Source organism: Moschus berezovskii, chromosome 9 (assembly GCF_049115385.1).
Source record: "Moschus berezovskii isolate FMDL1 chromosome 9, NW_MosBer_1.0, whole genome shotgun sequence".
Taxonomy (NCBI): Eukaryota; Metazoa; Chordata; class Mammalia; order Artiodactyla; family Moschidae; genus Moschus; species Moschus berezovskii.
In genome coordinates, this window is record NC_142468.1 from 53,527,498 (window position 1) to 53,548,080 (window position 20,583).

General features: G+C 38.8%; 1 protein-coding gene across 5 annotated transcripts in view; it reads right to left on the reverse strand.

Annotated features, from left to right (window-relative positions):
* Window positions 1–12,003, reverse strand: part of BNIP2 (BCL2 interacting protein 2) — a 47,478-nt gene extending 35,475 nt beyond the window's left edge. For 2 of the 5 annotated variants that reach the window (XM_088839660.1, XM_055435502.2), the window contains exons 1-5: window positions 11,790–12,000; window positions 4,726–4,832; window positions 3,767–3,834; window positions 3,112–3,288; window positions 1,200–1,376 (exon numbers count right to left, since the gene is read on the reverse strand). In XM_088839660.1, the coding sequence (XP_088695786.1) occupies window positions 1,200–1,376; window positions 3,112–3,288; window positions 3,767–3,834; window positions 4,726–4,775 (472 nt within the window). In that variant the 5' untranslated portion in view covers window positions 4,776–4,832; window positions 11,790–12,000. Of the gene's footprint in view, window positions 1–1,199; window positions 1,377–3,111; window positions 3,289–3,766; window positions 3,835–4,725; window positions 4,833–11,789 lie in introns of all 5 variants that reach the window. The other 3 variants (XM_088839659.1, XM_088839661.1, XM_055435503.2) reach the window with 3 other exon arrangements.
* Between the last annotated feature and the right edge of the window lie 8,580 nt (window positions 12,004–20,583).

Genomic DNA, 20,583 nt, shown 5'->3' on the forward strand with positions numbered 1-20,583 from the left:
TTTCTGGGGCAATGAAAATGTTCTGTCTGTCTAGGGGGTGTAGATTATATGAGTATATATGGTTATACAGGCATTTGTCAAAACTCATGAACTTAAGATTAGAGCATTTCTAGTGAAACAAGAAAGATAAATACTCTATATCACTTGTATCTAAAATATCTAAACTCTTAGGAACAGAGATTAGAATGGTGATTACCAGAGACAGGATAAAAGGGGAAATAACAGTCAAAGTACAAACTTCTAGTCAGAAGCTGAGTAATTTCTAGGGACTAATGTACCACATGGTGACAATAGTTAACACAGTTAACAACATCTATTATGTACTTAAAAGTTGCTAAAAGGGTAGTCTAGACCTTAAATGTTCCCACCACAAATTAAGAATTGGTAATTATGTGATGTGATGCAAGTGTTACCAAATGCTATGGTGGCAATCATTCCCAATACAGAATGCATCAAATCAACATATTTTATACCTTAAACTTATATACAATGTTATATGTCAGTTTTATCTCAATGAATATGGAAAATTTAAAAAGGAATTTGCAAATACTGCAAAAAGAAAACAAAGGATTAGAGTATCTCACTCCATATAAATTCAGTTCAGTTCAGTTCAGTTGCTCAGTCGTGTCTGACTCTTTGTGACCCCATGAACCGCAGCCCGCCAGGCCTCCCTGTCCATCACCAATTCCCGGAGTCCACCCAAACCCATGTCCATCGAGTCGGTGATGCCATCCAACCATCTCATCCTCTGTTGTCCCCTTCTCCTGCCCTCAATCTTTCCCAGAATCAGGGTCTTTTCAAATGAGTCAGCTCTTCGCATCAGATGGCCAAAGTATTGGGGTATAAATGGATTAAAAAAGGAGAGTGTTAAGTCCCAGTTTAAGGGTGTTTAGGATTCATGGGGTCGCGGAGAGTCGGACACGACTGAGCGACTGAACTGAACTGAACTGAACTGAGGGATAAGGGTGGAGGGAGATAGTTTTCATTGTATACTCTTATACTTTTGGAACTTATTGTATGTGTATATTAACAATTTTTAAATGTTTTATTCTTTTACTTCAAACCTGTTACATTTCTAAAAGGACACAACGTTTATTATACTTTCAAAATTATGTTAATATATCAAAGGAAAGATTCTCTAAGCATTCAGATATCTGATAGTGTATTAAAAAACCTGAAAAATCTTTGGTAACTCTTACCTCCATGGCTGATAACTTTCTTATAGGGTTCAATTGCTTTCATATCAACCCTGTGGTCCTGTTCTCCAATTCTGAACATACGCCAGCGTCGTCCATCTTCTTTTTCCTCTGCTGCTGTATATTCAGTAATTGAGCCTTTCCTAATAACTTCAGTAGTCTTGGGTTTTGGAAGATCATCTGTCAAAAGATTTTTGAATCACAGATTGTTACTTACACAATAAAAATCAAATTACATGTTAACCACTTTACTATCTAATTAGACTGTTCAGAGAATATTTTTTATTATACCTTCTTTGGAATTTTTTTAAACTTTTTATTTTATATTGGGATATAATTGAGTAACCATGTTGTGAAAAGTTTCATATGTACAGCAAAGTGATTCAGTTATACATATACATTTATCTATTTTTTTTTCAAATTCTCTTCCCATTTAGGTTGTTACAGTAGAGTTCCCTGTTTGTGGAATTTTAAATATTTCTTCCATAATAGAGGAAAAGGCTTACTCTTGATATAAGGCCATTTTATTTTTGGAAATCATAGTTCTTTAACTTTTTTTGTATTGCTTAATTCACAGAGGACCTAATCGCAGTACAATGTACATCTACAATTTGCAGATTCTGTTGACAACACTGTCCTTGACAGATAGTTACCACTATATTAACTAAAGCAACTCTCTGGGGGCCAATGTTTTTTGTTGTTAAACACATAAATTATTCCCCAAACATTATAATACCAGATAGAAAGTGGTTAACAAGTCAATAGTTACTTCTCAATTGATCAGTTTCATAAAGCAGAAAATTATTTGATAATATTCCAAAGTGTACATGCAAAAGTCTATTTTAAATTGACATTAGCCAAAGCACAAGCACCAGTGATTAGGTATAATTTACATTTTAAGGTTGCATTTTAGCTGATTTTTCATGATGTAATGATTTTCAAAATTTTAGTATCACAGTCCTTACCAAAAGATGGGGGAAGGGGAAACCTACTGTATGTTAGTTGTTTGTTTCCAAGACAAAGTTGTTAACGGAAAATATCCTTCCAGGAAATGACTACAGCAGCATTAAAGAAAGAAGAGACAAAACACATAGGCAGAAAACTATTTCAGTATCTTTATAAAATATTGTTTACTACTGGATTGCTTATTGAACCAGTAAAATGGGGAAGAAAAAAGAACAAAAGATAAAGTACATTAAGAATCTTATCTGCAGATAACATACCTAGTGCTAAACACTGCTTGGAAGCAAAAGTCACTTAAAAGATGAAATATGCATATATAAATTATTCCCAACTACAAAGATACTAGAAAGCAATTATCTAACTAAAGGAAGCATGCAAAGCAAAACATGTCAATTCCTTTCAATTCCAAATAGCTAATGATAACAAATCTAAGAGTGGAGTCAAGGAGACTACATTAGTTCAAGTTGGTCGTTTACAAAATATATCACTATCAGATGAACCCACTAAAAAAAAAAATAAACCTCAAAAAATACATCTCAAAACCCTCCCTATAGAACTCCCTCTCTGCAAATTCTTAACTACTTTTAAGAATTCCCTAAAATATGTTTTTCAGTGCTTTCCCTCTTAGTTGACTGACTGAATAAAAGAACACGCTGTAATTATCAAGCAATATTTGGAAGCAAAATGGAAAAACATAACTTTATAGCACTGGGCAATTAGAAGAAAATAAAGCCACATGTAATCTATTATAAACAGTTTGGAAAGACATAATATTTAACATTAGCCAAATGTTATACCTTTACAACCTATACATGAACTTTAGAATTGATAACATCGTATTTCAATAAAATCCCTTAACCATTGATCATGATCAAGTGAAAATACCACTATGCATATACAAGAACACAAACATTCATTAATAAAGGTCAGGTAAAATCAATGAAACACCTACCTTCCCACTCAAATTCATTACTGTCCTCCGATGGCGTATCTAAGTCATCTAAGTCAATGTCCCCACTTTCATCCAAATCATCTGACAACACAGAGCCATCACTAGGATCCAGAGTTAGGCTAATGTCGGGAGCCATTAGTTTCTTTCTCACTTTATTGCCATTAACTTCTAGTGAGCCTGGAATGGGTTAAAAAGAAAAATCAAAGATATATTTAGAAAAAATGCTTAGATGCATAAATTGAATAAGATAACTTTAATCACTTTATTCTTGAGAAAATAACATTCATTAAACAAAACAATTTCAAAGCCCTTACTTACAAACTTTGGACTTTGATCACTACTGCTTCTGTATCACAGCAAACTGACACATCCCAGGAAGGATATGCCTTTTTTAAAAAACAAAAGTAGAACTTACAGTCACTATTCACTACTAAAAATCATCTTCCCTCTCTCCTTCATGATCAAAATTTCTAAAACCCAAGGGTATGTTTTTGCAAAGTATTCCAAAGCATTCCAAAAATGCTTTCCTAAACAGTCAACTTACCCTTTGGCACCCTATGATGGAACAAAAACTGAGTATATTTTATGTCTTGACAAAGTGTGTTAAAAAGAAATACCACAGATAAAAGTCTATTTCTAAGTGTCAAGTTCTTACCAGGCTGACTCTCTGGTCCAGTTACAGCTAATATATCTGCTTCAATACTATCATCTTCTGGTAAAGGTCTAAAACACACAGACATAATTTTTAACCCAGAAATTTAAAAAAAAAAAAAAAATCTCTTGACATTCAAAGATCTATTAAAATAGCTTATAGAAAGAATTATGTGGAAAACTGAATAAAGCAATGTTTCTTAAGCTTAAGTCATTTACAAACTACTGTTAAAGAAAATTTTCAAACTGGCTCAATTGATTTACATATCTATATAAATAACAAGTAAAAGTAGGTATATATTCCCTATGTAACAGCTCTTACATAAACTACAAAACAAATTTAAAAAATCATCACTTTACAAAATGAATATACTTCAAATGCATGAATTTAATGGGATGTACAATACAATGTATGATGAAGCTAAACTGTCACTTACAATGGGAATATGAAAATGACGATTATATGTTTCTGAGCTCAGCATTTCTATATTACAATTATCATGCTGTGCTATGCAATGACTCAGTACTCTCACCAGCTGTTCCTATTCCCACTGCTAAGTAATCTTCTTATGCACTGAGATGGTCTTCTGACCAAAATGGCATGGAAGTATCCCTTAAATATACGGTGTGCCTTTGCTCTCTTTCTCTTACCCTAACCAGTGCCGACAGAATTGTAAACACAAACACAAATGTGTCAAGGTAGCTCACCAGATAATATAGAAAGCTTTCCCTGTCTAACTTAACAAGTTTTTGTCTTAAAAGCATAAAATGTAATAATTTCTGCAGGCTTCTAAAGACCATCTTCCTCTAGAAATCCTGAAGACTCTATGCCTAGCATTAAATGAACATTTTGTAACACTGGGTTTAAGAAGTCCAATCAATATTCATTTAGTAAGTGACACCTCAGTAAAGAAGTAGTGAAGTTCTGTTTTGAATTTGTTTTCATTTAAAAACATTGCTCACATTGGAAAATCTTCATCTTGCCATTCTTCCTTAAGTTCTACACCTTCCATCCTCAGTTTGGACTCAATGTCAACTACAAACTCCTGATAATCGAGAGTGCCAAAATCCTGTTAAAAAAAAAGAAGAGAGAGAGAAAGAAAAAAATTCATAGGCTTATTTTCCACATTATCTGTTGAAAAGATGCAATAATCTTATATTTGAGTTCACACTTCTACCCTGGTCATGTAATAAATGTAGTGGGTTGCAACCACTACTTTCCATTCTCCTTCCCCCGCCCCAAGAATTAGAAAAGAGTCAGAGTATATATTCTAGCACTTACCGCTTGTAATAAGGGTGCTCTGCAGTGAAGTACTTATTCCACATGTATACATGCATGTGTGTGTCCAGGACATTATTTACCATTTATTAGGTACTGTGAATTATGGAAAAGCAATTTTGGGGCCAAGGCGCACAAATAATAAAAGTAAATAAATATATTCTCTATTCTAGACCCATAATCAAATTTTCTGTCCTTTGGAGAGAGGTTAACTCTGGAAACTGAACACTAGTAACTAGCATTTATACTCTTAATTCAGCAGAGCCCAAGTGTGTGCTCTCTCTTATATTTACTTCTCCATAGTTCCAATGCCACAATTTCTGAGCCACTTAAAGAGGGCTATTCAGTACCTGTTCAGAAAATGAATTATGCCATATTTTTATCTGTTTCATATCTATATCAAGCTTTTCTCATGTAGTTTAGCATGAGTTTTCAGACACCGATCTTAGTAAATATTTCTATTCATGCAACTACATGTTTTAACTTAGTTTCAGTTTTTCTAAGGAAGGATATGGGTGTTACCATCCTCAGTTTACAAAATGACGGATCTAGAGTTTGGCAAGGTTGATGGAATATGAAAGAGAGGTTTAAATATATTTAAGAAATCATTAAGGTCAACTGGTGAGCAGTACAACAAAAACTGTGGTAACTTGAGGGGGCAGGAGGTATATATTTGGTTCACTTAACATTAGAGTAAGTCAGAAGATGACTAAACTTAACTTTAAAAAATGAAGTAACTCCTGAGAAATCTGTATGCAGGTCAAGAAGCAACAGTTGGAACCAGACATGGAACAACACACTGGTTCCAAATTGGGAGAGGAGTAAGTCAAGATTGTATGTTGTCACCGTGCTTATTTAACGTATATGCAGAGTACATCATATGAAATGGCTGGTTGGATGAAGCACAAGCCAGAATCAAGATTGCAGAGAGAAATATCAATAAACTCAGATATGCAGATGACACCACCCTTATGGCAGAAAGCGAAGAGGAACTAAGAGCCTTTTGATGAAAGTGAAAGAGGAGAGTGAAAAAGATGGCTTAAAACTTAACATTCAAGAAACTAAGATCATGGCATCAGGTCCTATCACTTCACAACAAATAGACGGGGAAACAGTGGAAACAGTGACAGACTTGATTTTCTTGGGCTCCAAAATCATTGCAGATGGTGACTGCAGCCATGAAATTAAAAGACTCTTGCTCCCTAGAAGAAAAGCTATGACTAACCTAGATAGCATATTAAAAAGCAGAGATATTCCTTTGCCAACAAAAGTCCATCTAGTCAAAGCTATGGTTTTTCCAGTAGTCGTGTATGGATGTGAGAGATGGACCATAAACAAAGCTGAGTGCCGAAGAACTGATGCTTTTTAGCTGTGGTGTTGGAGAAGACTTGTGAAGTCCCTTGGACAGAAAGGAGATCAAACCAGTCAATTGTAAAGGAAATAAGTCCTGGTTATTCATTGGAAGGACTGATGCTGGAGCTGAAACTCCAGTACTCTGGTCACCTGATGTGAATAACTGACTCATCGGAAAAGACCCTGATGCTGGGAAAGACTGAAGGCAGGAGAAGGGGACGACAGAGGATAAGATGGTTGGATGGCATCACCAACTTGACAGACATGAGTTTGAGCAAGCTCCAGGAGTTGGTGAGGGACAGGGAAGCCTGGCGTGCTGCAGTCCATGGGGTCACAAAGAGTTGGACACAACTGAGTGACTGAACTGAACTGAACACATACATCTCAAGAGATAGAAAGTATTACTAGTTATCACTAGAAGTTTTAAAACAGGTAAAAGTGATTGACACCAGTAGAAGAAGAAGGTGAGATGCGGAGAATGAGGCTTTTCACAGTAAATCCTTCTAAATTATTTAACTTTTAAAACCACGTATGTGCAACCAGTGGTTATGTTTAATGGTTGTCTATCTGCTGTGTCATTATAACATTCAAAAGATACACAAAGCTGTACCAAAAAACCATTATGTTCCAGAACAACAATAACAAAATTACACAGCAGTTTTCTAAAGTGTTCGATTTCACACAATAAACTAAATTCTTATCTCTGCCAAGACTGGGAGGCTTTTTTCCCAGTTCAAATTCTTACTTAAGCTTAAGAGTTTCAAAAATCTTCAAAAGTTTTACATTTGCAAACGGAAAAAAAGCAAATGCTGTTTTTTCTTCATCAACGTATTTGCTGGGAAAAGTCAGTTAATTTATATGTAGGAGTAAGGCATTTTTAATTCTCTGGGAAAAACTTAAGCAACTTTGAGAAATGAATGGAAAACACACTTAAAATACAATAATCTTAACTTATTTAAGCCTTTGATGTTCACTATAAAGTGAACTAATGTTTTATCCTAGATTTAATAACCAGAGGAGTTCCATTATTAAGTCTCACATTTGTACAGAGTGTTGGAAAAATAACAGAACACGCTCAGTATTTTTTCAAATACTTCACATACACAAAAATATTTAATATTTCAAAAATGTAAGCAGTGACTGGAAGTTGCTACCACTATGCTTGTAACATCTAGCACAGTGTCTGGCACATAACAAGCCTGTAAATATTAGTTAAATTTAAAAATAAATATTTAATTGTAAGGTGTAATACTGAATAATAAGCATTTGTTTTGCTCAACCTCAAGCTTATTTTTCTAATTAAAATACATAAATAGGCTTCCTGTTAAGTTTTACACCTCAATAGAGAGTAGTGAATGGCAAGCCACTCCAGTCCTCTTGCCTAGAAAATCCCATGGATGGAGGAGCCTGGTGGGCTGCAGTCTGTGGGGTCGCTAAGGGTCGGACACGACTGAGCGACTTCACTTTCACTTTTCACTTTCACACATTGGAGAAGGAAATGGCAACCCACTCCAGTGTTCTTGCCTGGAGAATCCCAGGGACGGGGGAGCCTGGTGGGCTTCCGTCTATGGGGTTGCACAGAGTCGGACACGACTGAAGTGACTTAGCAGCAGCAGCAGAGAGTAGTGAAAATATTTGGGGCAACTAACATACTGTCCATTTCTGTTGGTAAAAATATTCCATGTTTGTAAGAGAAAATACACACCTTGTACAATTCTAAAAGATAAACCATGTCTCTTAGCTATTTTACCACTTCAATAAGTCTATCATGTGAAAATACTACTTCAAACACAGAGAACCAGAGTATGTCAGCTCACTAAGCTGATTCAATTTTTACTTCAATATCGAGTCACACGATGTTAATACACCCCAGCATGTGGACATGGATATTTAGTTTGGGAATAATTATTTAAGCCTGTTAAACAGGACCTAGAGGGAGAAAGAAAAATAGGTTCACTCTTAACCATTTCATCACAAATTTTAGAGGGAAAAATATTGATACACTAGGTAAAGTTTAAACTAGGTAAAGTTAAAAAGTCCTTGAAAGAGGACTGTTCTTAGAACCACATTATCAGCAGTTGTAAGAACAGGAAGCAAGAAAGGAGCAATATAAGCATAACTCTGATGAAGGAAATCAGGATATCGCTGACTCACAATATAAATAAATCAGAATGGGGAAGTAATAGATGCTAATTGTCAAAACAACCAAATGCAACAGGAATAACTTGATTTCTCAACAAACTTGTGTTAGCAGTGGCACATCATTACTTATGCCAGTTATCAGTGGTGGTGATAAATTCAAAACGGTAGCTGACTTCAGTGAAGTGTGATGGTAAATTCAACCAAGATGAAAATGGGGATTTCCTCATGCAGCCTAACAATATAAGTAAAAATTAAATATTAAATCATATTTAGAAACGTCCAAATTATAACTTAAAATTTTACATGACAACTTCACTATTATGTAGTTTAATACAGATGGTGGAATAAGTGCTAGTACTCAGCATGTACACTCAAATCAATTTTGTTTGGCCAAAGGACATGCTTAGGCAAGCCTTTCCCATCCCCATTTAAACGAAAGGACTTTATTCCAATGTTCATGTTCGCATTTTCCTATGAAGCTGGCAATACCGGTAGCATATAGGAAAATGCTTTTGGCCAACCTGTCTGTTCAGGAAGGTTACCAGTACACCTCTGTAAAGATCCTACATGCCTGCTTCTCATTGTTTCCTTGAGAGCAGAGTCATGTAGGTTTTTAAGAACGAAATGACACAAAGGTACCAACAGCTTAGAATGGCTATTATCAAAAAGACCAGAAATAACAAGCAGTAGTGAGGGTGTGAAGAAAAGGAAATCCTTGGTGGGAATGTAAACTGGTGCAGCCACTATGGAAAACAGGAAGGAAGTTCCTCAAAAAATTAAAACCAGAATTCCGGTACAATCCAGCAATTCCATTTTTGAGTATTTATCAGAAGACAATTAAAACACTAATTAGAAAAGATGTGTGTACCCCCATGTTTACAGCAGCATTATTTACAATAGCCAAGATACGCAAGTAACCTAAGTACTCACTGATGAATGAATGGATAAACACACACACACACAGGAATATTATTCAATCATTTAAAAAAAATTGCCATCTGCCACAACATGGGTGGACCTTGAAGGCATTATGTAACATAAGTAAAGTAAAGTAAGAGAAAGAGAAAGACAAACACATTATGATCTCACTTATGTGTGTGGAATCTTAAAAAAACAAAACAAAAAGCTTATAGACCCAGAGAACATACTGGCAGTTGCCAGAAGTGGAGGGTGGAAAGTGGGTGAAATGGATGAAAGGGGTCGAAAGGTATAAACTTTTAGATATAAAATAAGTTAGTTCTGGAAAGGTACAGCATGGTGACTATATATCACTGTATTAGATATATGAAAGTTGCTAAGACAGTAAATCTTTAAAGTTCTCATGATAAGAAAAAAATTTTTATAACTAAATATGGTGATGAATGTTAACTAGACTTATCATATGTATTTGGCAATGCATACAAACATCGAAATCATGCTGTTGTATACCTAAAACTAAAGATATCTGTCAGTTGCATACCTCAATTAAATGTGATACCCTATCAGAAATGTTTATACAAAATTCAAGAAAAATTACAATAGCGCTGTTTCTCACAGTTGTGAAGACCAAGCAGAGGACAAATATGCCAACCATAAAAGGTACATTTATTATATTATCAATATGCAGAACATACTGGAGAGCTCTGAGACCTTTAAGTATATTAAACTCTGGTAACTGATTTCTAATACTTTCTAGAGTTACAAATATTAGATGTAATATAAAAGTATAACTTTGGAATATTATTATCATCACATTATACTAGCACTCTGCTTTATAGAGTGTAAGCTTAAGATGACATCTTTTGATCCACAGTCAGCCAAGGTTAAATTATCTGATCTGGCTATACATATACTTCCTTTCTTAGGTGTCTTTTTCCATTGCTGCTCCTTCTGTGAGCATTACACCAGAAGAATGAAGAGAATCATTTTCCAAAGAGTGCTTTTCCCATTTACTAACTGTTTGTATATCCATCTCATACATTCCAACCAAAAATTCTGTATCACATATAAAACATGGGGTTATTATCCCCATTTTAGCTTATATTTGAGGCAAATAACCACATCCTGATTTCCAGGGTAGACCCAGACCGTTTCTAATACAGCACACTGTCTCCAGTTCACTGGCAACTTTCGACAGAATAAGCCTGTCAAGCTCGATTTGCCTAAACTTAGCTTCAAAGGTTCCCTAATGCCTAAAGACTACAGTAACACTAACTTAAGATGATTGAGTTCAGGTCCTATGTTTGCAAAAGGAGCCCTGTCATACTTCCTGTCTAAAACTCAACAATATTATGCTGCAACAGAGATGAAAATTAAAAATAGTGTGTGGAGAAAATGTAAAATGATTAGAACTAAGGAGAAGATATGCAAGATCATCAAGAAAATGGTCTATAGGATAACTAGATACAGTAACTTCAGTTAAAATTCTGAGGAAACATCCATTTACAAATTGTAGACATTTCTATACAATTTTAGATAAAGAATGCGTTTAATTTTAAAAATTAAGTAAGCATTAGGAAAAGTAGCCTAATTCTTTTTTTTTAAAAGGTGAAGATGGGGAAAAAAAGCAACATCAAAAATAAATCACACATTTCCTTAAATTATACGGAAGGCGCTAAGACTACCTGGATGACTAAAGCCGTGCTCTCAAAGAGCTTGCCAGAGCACAACAGACCAAGGGGAAGTTTGAAATCGACATAACAGACGCAAATAAATTTCTGATTTAATATGCGTTGGTCTAGCAGATCATCCGTGGCATCAGAAGCACCAAGGAAACCCAAGCCACTTGTGCCAGCTATTTAAGTAAAAGATAGTGTCCATGCAGGAACTCAGCTTTTCAAGTATCAAGGTCCATTACAAATGCCGCTTCCCTGTCGATTCCCCAAGGGTGTGGAGCACGTCAGACATCCAAGTTTCTTTGTTCTGTACCAGGACTGACGCTGGTGAGAAATAAGGGACTAACAGGGCCCAGACCCGGAGGTGTGCAGAGAAGAGGGCAGGTTCTCAGACACGCACAACCATAACAAATGGAAAAGGGCTGGGAGAAGCGGGGAAGCAAGGGGGGCAGAAAGCAAACAGAAGCCTGGCCAAGGGCGGGGGCCGAAGCGGGGCGGGATCCGGGAAGCGCCTCCGGGCTTTCTAGGCGCCTCCGACAGCGGATAAAGCTGGGGGCGTCCTTTCTCGGACCGCCCGGGTGTGCGCCCTTCGGAAGTCTGCCGCCGAGGCCTGTTCTCAGCTCAGCCCGCCGGCCCCAGCCTTCCCGAGGGGCACTCACCCCGGAGGAAGCCTTGGCCTCCTCGGCTTCTTCGCCCCTCCAGGCCGGCGACGTGGGGCTGACGGCCAGGTCGCAGAAGGTAGCGCCGAGCGCAGCCTGCTCCTCTCCGACGGCAGCGAGACCCGGGCCCAGCCCCTGAGCCACAGCGGCAACTACCGCGGCCGACCCGGATACAGAGAGCCGCTCCGAAGGAAGTGACAACACCCCGACCTTCTCCAGACCCCGCGGCCGGAGGAAGCCCAGGCAGAGGCGTGGCGTCTTCCTGAGTCCCTCCCCACGCCCACACCCTCAGCGGCGGCGGGCGGGGCCGGGAAGCAGGGACCAACGCTGCCGCCTGCTTTCTGCTTTCTCCCGCCACTTGGCCAGCGGAGCTGTTATGGGTTTCTGTTAGGTTAGCAATCGTTTGCACATCTGCAGGAGCTTCCTCTTCCTGCCCTGGGCCACTGCCCTTGAGCCTCAGAGAACCATATGCAGAGTACATCATGAGGAACGCTGGGCTGGAAGAAGCACAAGCTGGAATCAAGATTGCTGGGAGAAATATCAATAACCTCAGATACGCAGATGACACCACCCTTATGGCAGAAAGTGAAGAGGAACTAAAAAGCCTCTTGATGAAAGTGAAAGAGGAGAGTGAAAAGGTTGGCTTGAAGCTCAACATTCAGAAAACAAAGATCATGGCATCTGGTCCCATCACTTCATGGGAAATAGATGAGGAAACCGTGGAAACAGTGTCACACTTTATATTTTTGGGCTCCAAAATCACTGCGGATGCTGATTGCAGCCATGAAATTAAAAGATGCTTACTCCTTGGAAGGAAAGTTATGACCAACTTAGATAGTCTATTAAAAAGCAGAGACATTACTTTGCCAACAAAGGTCCGTCTAGTCAAGGCTATGGTTTTTCCAGTGGTCATGTATGGATGTGAGAGTTGAACTGTGAAGAAAGCTGATCGCCGAAGAATTGATGCTTTTGAACTGTGATGCTGGAGAAGACTCCTGAGAGTCCCTTGGACTGCAAGGAGATCCAACCAGTCCATTCTAAAGGAGATCAATCCTGGGTGTTCATTGGAAGGACTGATGCTAAAGCTGAAACTGCAATACTTTGGCCACCTCATGCGACGAGTTGACTCACTGGACAAGACTCTGATGCTGGGAAGGATTGGGGGCGGGAGGAGAAGGGGACGACGGAGAATGAGATGGCTGGATGGTATCACCGACTCGATGGACAGGAATTTGAGTGAACTCCGTGAGTTGGTGATGGACAGGGAAGCCTGGTGTGCTGTGATTCATGGGGTTGCAAAGAGTCGGACACAACTGAGCGACTGAACTGAACTGATGTTGGCTTTACTGATCATTATGATTTGCACTATATAATAAAATGGATGCCGAAAGGGGAGGAAAAATAGTTGATGTTTCGTTGGGGAAGTAAAACTCAGAAAAACCCTTAGAGTTTGGTAAAATTCTTAAGTGAACAATGCAAAGAAATACAGGAAAACAATAGAATAGAAAGACTAGAGATCGCTTCCAGAAAATTAGAGATACAAAGGGAACATTTCATACAAAGATAGGCACAATAAAGGACAAAAATGGCAAGGACCTAAGAGAAACAGAAGAGATGAAGAAGTGGTGGCAATAATACACCGAAGAACTGTACCAAAACGTCCTAATGACCCAGATAACCACAATGGTGTGATCACTCACCTAGAGCCAGACATCCTGGAATGTGAAGTCAAGTGGGCTTTCAGTTCAGTTCAGTTCAGTTCAGTGGCTCAGTAGTGTCTGACTCTTTGCGACCCCGTGAATCACAGCGTGCCAGGCCTTCCTGTCTATCACCAACTCCCGGAGTTCACTCAAACTCATGTCCATCGAGTCAGTGATGCCATCCAGCCATCTCATTCTCTGTTGTCCCCTTCTCCTCCTGTCCCCAATCCCTCCCAGCATCAGAGTCTTTTCCAGTGAGTCAACTCGTCACATGAGGTGGCCAAAGTATTGGAGCTTCAGCTTTAACATCAGTCCTTCCAATGAACACCCAGAACTGATCTCCTCTAGAATTCAGTTCAGTTCAGTTCAGTTCAGTCGCTCAGTCGTGTCTGACTCTCTGCGACCCCATGAATCACAGCACGCCAGGCCTCCCTGTCCATCACCAACTCCCGGAGTACACTCAAACTCATGTCCACAGAGTCGGTGATGCCATCCAGCCATCTCATTCTCTGTCGTCCCCTTCTCCTCCCGCCCCCAACCTTTCCCAGCATCAGAGTCTTTTCCAGTGAGTCAACTCGTCGCATGAGGTGGCCAAAGTATTGCAGTTTCAGCTTTAGCATCAGTCCCTCCAATGAACATCCAGGATTGATCTCCTTTAGAATGGACTGGTTGGATCTCCTTGCAGTATAAGGGACTCTCAAGAGTCTTCTCCAACACCACAGTTCAAAAGCATCGATTCTTCGGCGATCAGCCTTCTTCACAGTCCAACTCTCACATCCATACATGACCACGGGAAAAACCATTGCCTTGACTAGACGGACCTTGGTTGGCAAAGTAATGTCTCTGCTTTTTAATATACTATCAAGGTTGGTCATAACTTTCCTTCCAAGGATTAGGAAGCATTATTACGAACAAAACTAGTGGAGGTGATGGAATTCCAGCTGAGCTATTTCAAATCCTAAATGATGATGCTGTTAAAGTGCTTGCTGCACTCAATATGCCAGCAAATTTGGAAAACTCAGCAGTGGCCACAAGACTGGAAAAGGTCAGTTTTCATTCCAGTCCTAAAGAAGGGCAATGCCAAAGAATGTTCAAACCACCATACAGTTGCACTCATTTAACATGCTAGCAAAGTCATGCTCAAAATTCTTCAAACTAGGCCTCAACAGCATGTGAACCAAGAAGTCCCAGATGTACAAGCTGGATTTAGACAAGGCAGAGGAACCAGAGATCAAACTGCCAACATCCACTGGATCATAGAAAGAGCAAGAGAATTCCAGAAAAACATCTACTTCTGGTTCACTGGCTATGCTAAAGCCTTTGACTGTATAGATCATAATAAACTGGAAAATTCTTAAATAGATGGGAATACGAAACCATCTGACCTGCCTCTTGAGAAATCTGTATACAGGTCAGGAAGCAACAGTTAGAACTGGACATGGAACAACAGACTGGTTCAAAATTGGGAAAGGAATATGTCAAGGCTGTATATTGTCACCCTGCTTATTTAACTTATATGAAGAGTACATCATGCAAAATATTGGGCTTGATGACTCATAAGCTGGAATCAAGATTGTGGGGAGAAATATCAACAACCTCAGATACTCAGATGATACCACCCTAATGGCAGAAAGCAAAGAGGAACTAAAGAGCCTCTTGATGAGGGTGAAAGAAGAGGTGAAAAAGCTGGCTTAAAACTCAGCATTCAAAAAGCTAAGATCATGGTATCTGATCCATAGATGGGGGAAAAATGGAGACAGTGACAGAGTATTTTCCTGGGCTCCAAATCACTGCAGATGGTGAGTGCAGCCATGAAATTAAAAGACACTTACTCCTTGGAAGAAAAGCTATGACAAACCCAGACAGCATATTAAAAAGCAGAGACATCACTTTTCTGACAAAGGTCCATATTCAAAGCTGTGGTTTTTCCAGTAGTCATGTATGGATGTGAGAGTTGGACCATAAAGATGACTGAGTGCTGAAGAATTGTGGTGCTGAAGAAGACTTTTGAGAGTCCCTTGAACAGCAAGAAAATCAGACCAGTCAATCCTAAAGGAAATCAACTCTGAATATTCATTACAGGGACTGATGGTGAAGCCGAAGCTCTAATACTATGGCTACCTGATGCGAAGAACTGACTCATTGGAGAAGATCCTGATACAAGGAAAGATTGAGGGTGAGAGGAGAAGGGAACAACAGAGAATGAGCTGGTTGGATGGCATCATTGACTCAATGGACATGAATTTGAGCAAGCTCCAGGAGTTGGCAATGGACAGGGAAGCCTGGCGTGTTGTAGTCGATGGGGTCGCAAAAAGTCAGACATGACTTAGCAACTAAACAACAACAAACCTCAGAAAAATCCTTCGAGTTTGGTAAAATTGTCCTGGGCGAACAGCTTTATAATACTTCTCAAATTGTTACCAGAAAACTGGGTTCACCTCTTAGTGGGGATTGAGCCAAAAGATAACCAAGCTAAAGATCATGGGAAGGATTTCTTGCACCAAGCAAGGAGTATGCTAGGGAATCTTTCCCAAAGTAGTGTCTTCCAAATAGAGAAATTGAGGAAGTTTTAAGCCAAGGGTTCATGCATGTGCATGAAGGGGCTTGAGCAGAGTATATTGCAATATAGAATTGGGGCAAAGTTTGACAGAGTCCAAGCTTTAGTGTCAGACTTTATTTTTTGGGGCTCCAAAATCACTGCAGATGGTGATTGCAGCCATGAAATTAAAAGACGCTTACTCCTTGGAAGGAAAGTTATGACCAATCTAGATAGCATATTAAAAAGCAGAGACATTACTTTGCCAACAAAGGTCCATCTAGTCAAGGCTATGGTTTTTCCAGTGGTCATGTATGGATGTGAGAGTTGGACTGTGAAGAAAGCTGAGTGCTGAAGAATTGATGCTTTTGAACTGTGGTGCTGGAGAAGACTCTTGAGAGTCCCTTGGACTGCAAGGAGGTCCAACCAGTCCATCCTAAAGGAGACCAGTCCTGGGTGTTCATTGGAAGGACTGATGCTGAAGCTGAAACTCCAATACTCTGGCCACCTCATGCAAAGAGTTGACTCATTGGAAAAGACCCTGATGCTGGGAGGAATTGGGGGCAGGAGGAGAAGGGGACGACAGAGAATGAGATGGCTGGATGGCATCACCGACTCAATGGACATGAGTTTGGGTAAACTTTGGGAGTTGGTGATGGACAGGGAGGCCTGGCGTGCTGTGATTCATGGGGTCGCAAAGAGTCGGACACGACTGAGCGACTGAACTGAAGCTTTAGTTGACTGAAGTCGTTTGATGGTGAGAAAAGGTCAATATCATCATTTCTTAGGTTCTCATTAATCTGGTGGTTGAGTGTTCAGGTTAATTTTTATCATTGAAACAGAACTGGGAGTAGTCTTTACAACTGTCTTTGCTATTGTTTCTTCTTTTGCCGGATAACAGTCATTTGTTCTTCTGTTTCTTTAAGATCCTTATTACTCATAGTAGTGTATATATGTCAGTGTTACTTTCTCATTGACATATATACACCACCATGTGTGAAACAGGTAGCTAGTGGGAAGCTGCTGTGTAGCACAGGGAGCTCAGCTCTGTGCTTTGTGAAGACCTAGATGGGTGGGTTAGGGGTAAGATGGGTGGTAGGGAGGTTCAAGAGGGAAGGGATGTATGTATACTTATAGCTAATGCATGTTCCTATATAGCAGAAATGAAAACATTGTAAAGCAATTATACTCCAATTAAAAAATAAATTTTAAAAAGTGATTTAAAAAACAAACAAAAAATAATTTAAAAACAATAAAAAGAAAAAAGATCCTTATTACTGACAGCCATTCAAAGGCAAGCACTGTGGCCAGGGTTGGATCACCTGGCATTGGATCATAATGGCTTCTCTTATGTTAAAATGCTGTATCTAGTTCTTTTCCTCTGAGAACCCACAACCCTGTCTGCTTACAAAACTATATGCAGAGAATGATCAACTTATTTAGTTGTAGACCATGCTTTAGTAAGATAAAAGTATTAACAGCCATAAAATTACCTGCCAAGTTGCTATAAAGTTTTCTAAACATTTATTCTCAGTCTCTGTACTATTTGTCTCACTGTGGCCCAGTAACAAACAGTTCTCTGAAGGGCCCAGGTCTATGAGCCATGTTTTGAGTAGCAACGCTGCTCTATATCTTCAATGAACTAAGATTAGTTTGGAGAATGTAATGACCCTTCTCAAATCCCAAACCCTAAATCCCTGCAAAGGCCCAGTAGTCAACAATTTGGGTAGTACACTATGGAATGGTGGGGCTTGAGGGGAACTGAAAAGCTCAAAATTTTAAGTCATTGACCCAAAATGCAGTTTCTGGGTTTACATTGCTTTGGAAACATTTACTCACAGCTGGCAGAGGGTTAAACTCTGTGTGTCTCATCTATAAAATGGGGAATAAGTAATACTTCATAGGACTTTTGTGAGATAAAGCCATATGTATATTAGAACAGTGTTTGGTATGTTGTAGTTGTGTACATGTTAGGTATTTTCCTATCAATTTTGTTAAGTAGCTGGAGTGAACAACAAAAATAAAACTGATCAACTAAAAGAGCTTTAAACATCTTCTTGGACCATGCTCCTTAGGAAACAATTTCGTCTTCAATTAACCGAGTTTTCAGTTCCATGTCCTGCAATGTGTAATATTCTCCACAGGGTGGCAGAAAATCACTTGAAATCATAAACAGTTATGTGGTTTTACAATCTTTAGTTTCTTTTTCATTTCACTAACTTTATTGTTTAAATATGCTTGGTCGGTATTTGCTTTGGATTTTGAGTAAGCCATTCTACTATTTGACTTTTTATTCCCATCTTGTGAATTACCCATTCTTATTGTTGAAATGTTACAAACTATGGATAAGACAAGGATAGTTGCACTATTAACACAATTATGTATAGCTCTTCAGATTTTTGTGTATATATATATATATAGATAGATAGATAGATATAACTATAAAAATAGCTAATATTTTATAAAAATAAAATAGCTTATCTAATAGTTTATAATCTAATTTTTTCTTCTCGTTTAAAAATATATCCTGAATTCCTTTTCTGGTCAATAAGTATATTTAATACCATCACTTTTATTATGGATAATTTATGTACTGACAATTCCTTATTGAACATTTAGGCTGCTCAGTTTTGGATACTCCATCTAGTGTTAAAAACAATACTGCACAGAGTATCCATAAGGTCAGAAACATAGGACTGACTTATTTTCCAAACAATATATTGGCTACAAATTATACATTCAATATGTTTTCCCTCAACTTTTAGGTGAAATAACTTGAAGCAATAGGTTCAATTATTAATCTGAAAAAAGAATATACTATTTTCCCTGTGTTTACAAACTTTTTAGATAATCTTTAGTGTACTGTGACAATCACTTGCTTTTTCTATGTGGTTCCGTGAATAGGTAGATATTTAGACTCCTAAAAATTGGAAAATAATTCAGAGGTGCCAACTAAAGAATGCTGCTAGCCATGTGGTGCTACAGGGATTGAATCGCTGGAATTGCAGCTGCTGACTTTTAATAGACTCTGAAAGGAGTTCAGGGTGGAGACCAGGGTTGAGGCCCTTTATGATTGGGGAAAACTGGCAGAATGAGCCTTTAGATAGTTAGATATTTTCAGGAGAAATCTTTTATGAACCTGGATTCTTGCATCTTTCCATATTTAGAAAGCACTAAAACCATTAACTAAGATGTGTTCCTTGTGACTAGCAGCAAACTTCTGAGATGTATGCTTGGTTGCACATTCCCCCTTTGCCAAAGTCACAGATATACTGACCTCCACTCCCTCTTTACCTCTTTGGAACAGTATATCAGAGCTATCTGAAATGCTGTCTTCCTGCTATAGTTCTTAGAAAGACACTGAATAAAGTCTACTTGCAATTTTTACCTTGTGAGTTTTTTTTAAGTCCACAAAGGAAAAATGTGTGGCTTCCAGACCTTAAGCACAAAGCAATACATTAGCTCAGAGCCACCATCGGTCTTTTCCTCTGTGGATTTTGGTTTTGGCGTTATGTTTAAACAGACACTCCTCACTCTAAAATTAAACAACTAGTCATAATTGTTTAGAGTTCCTTTTTTAAAAAATTACAAACATTAAATCCAATTGGAATTTTGTATATGTGCTTATGATATTAGGTAAGGAATCTGATTTTTACTAAACTGACACAATATTCCACCCAACATCATTTATTGAATAATCCAGTAAATTTTTGAACTTGACTAGGACTCAATCGAGTGAATGTTTACCTTCAAAGTTATCATCTAAGGTCACCCACTTTGTTCAAGTACCCATTCACAAATATTTTGACAAACCTTTGTATTCATTCACAGACCATTAGACAAATCTTTACTGGACAATATTGTGAGTCCTGAGGGTTGGGCCCTGAGGATAAGAAGAAAAAGACATAATGTCTGCCTTCAAGGAGCTCGCAGACTAGTCAGAGAAAGGGGCAAGTGAAGACAGTAAACAGTTTGGTAGATTGAGTGATCTTAGTACTTCTGCTGCTGCTGCTGCTGCTAAGTCACTTCAGTCGTGTCCGACTCTGTGTGACCCCATAGACGGAAGCCCACCAGGCTCCCCCGTCCCTGGGATTCTCCAGGCAAGAACACTGGAGTGGGTTGCCATTTCCTTCTCCAATGTGTGAAAGTGAAAAGTGAAAGTGAAGTCGCTCAGTCGTGTCCGACCCCTAGTGACCCCACAGACTGCAGCCTACCAGGCTCCTCCATCCATGGGATTTTCTAGGCAAGAGTACTGGAGTGGCTTGCCATTGCCTTCTCCGTTAGTACTTCTAAGGTGCAGCTAAACAGTAGGGAGCTAACCAGCAGGGTTAGCAGAAAGGTTAACCCAGAAGGGGTGGCAGATGGGGTCAAGAAAGGAAGACTTTCTGCAGAGGTATATCAAGCTTAAGAATAAGAGGAGTAGGGACTTCCTTCCCTGGTGGCCAGTGGTTAGGACTCCGTGCTCCTAGTTCCATCCCTGGTCAGGGAACTAGATCTCACAGGCTGCAACTTTAATAAGAGTTCTCATGCCACAACTAAAGATCCCATGTGCCACAAC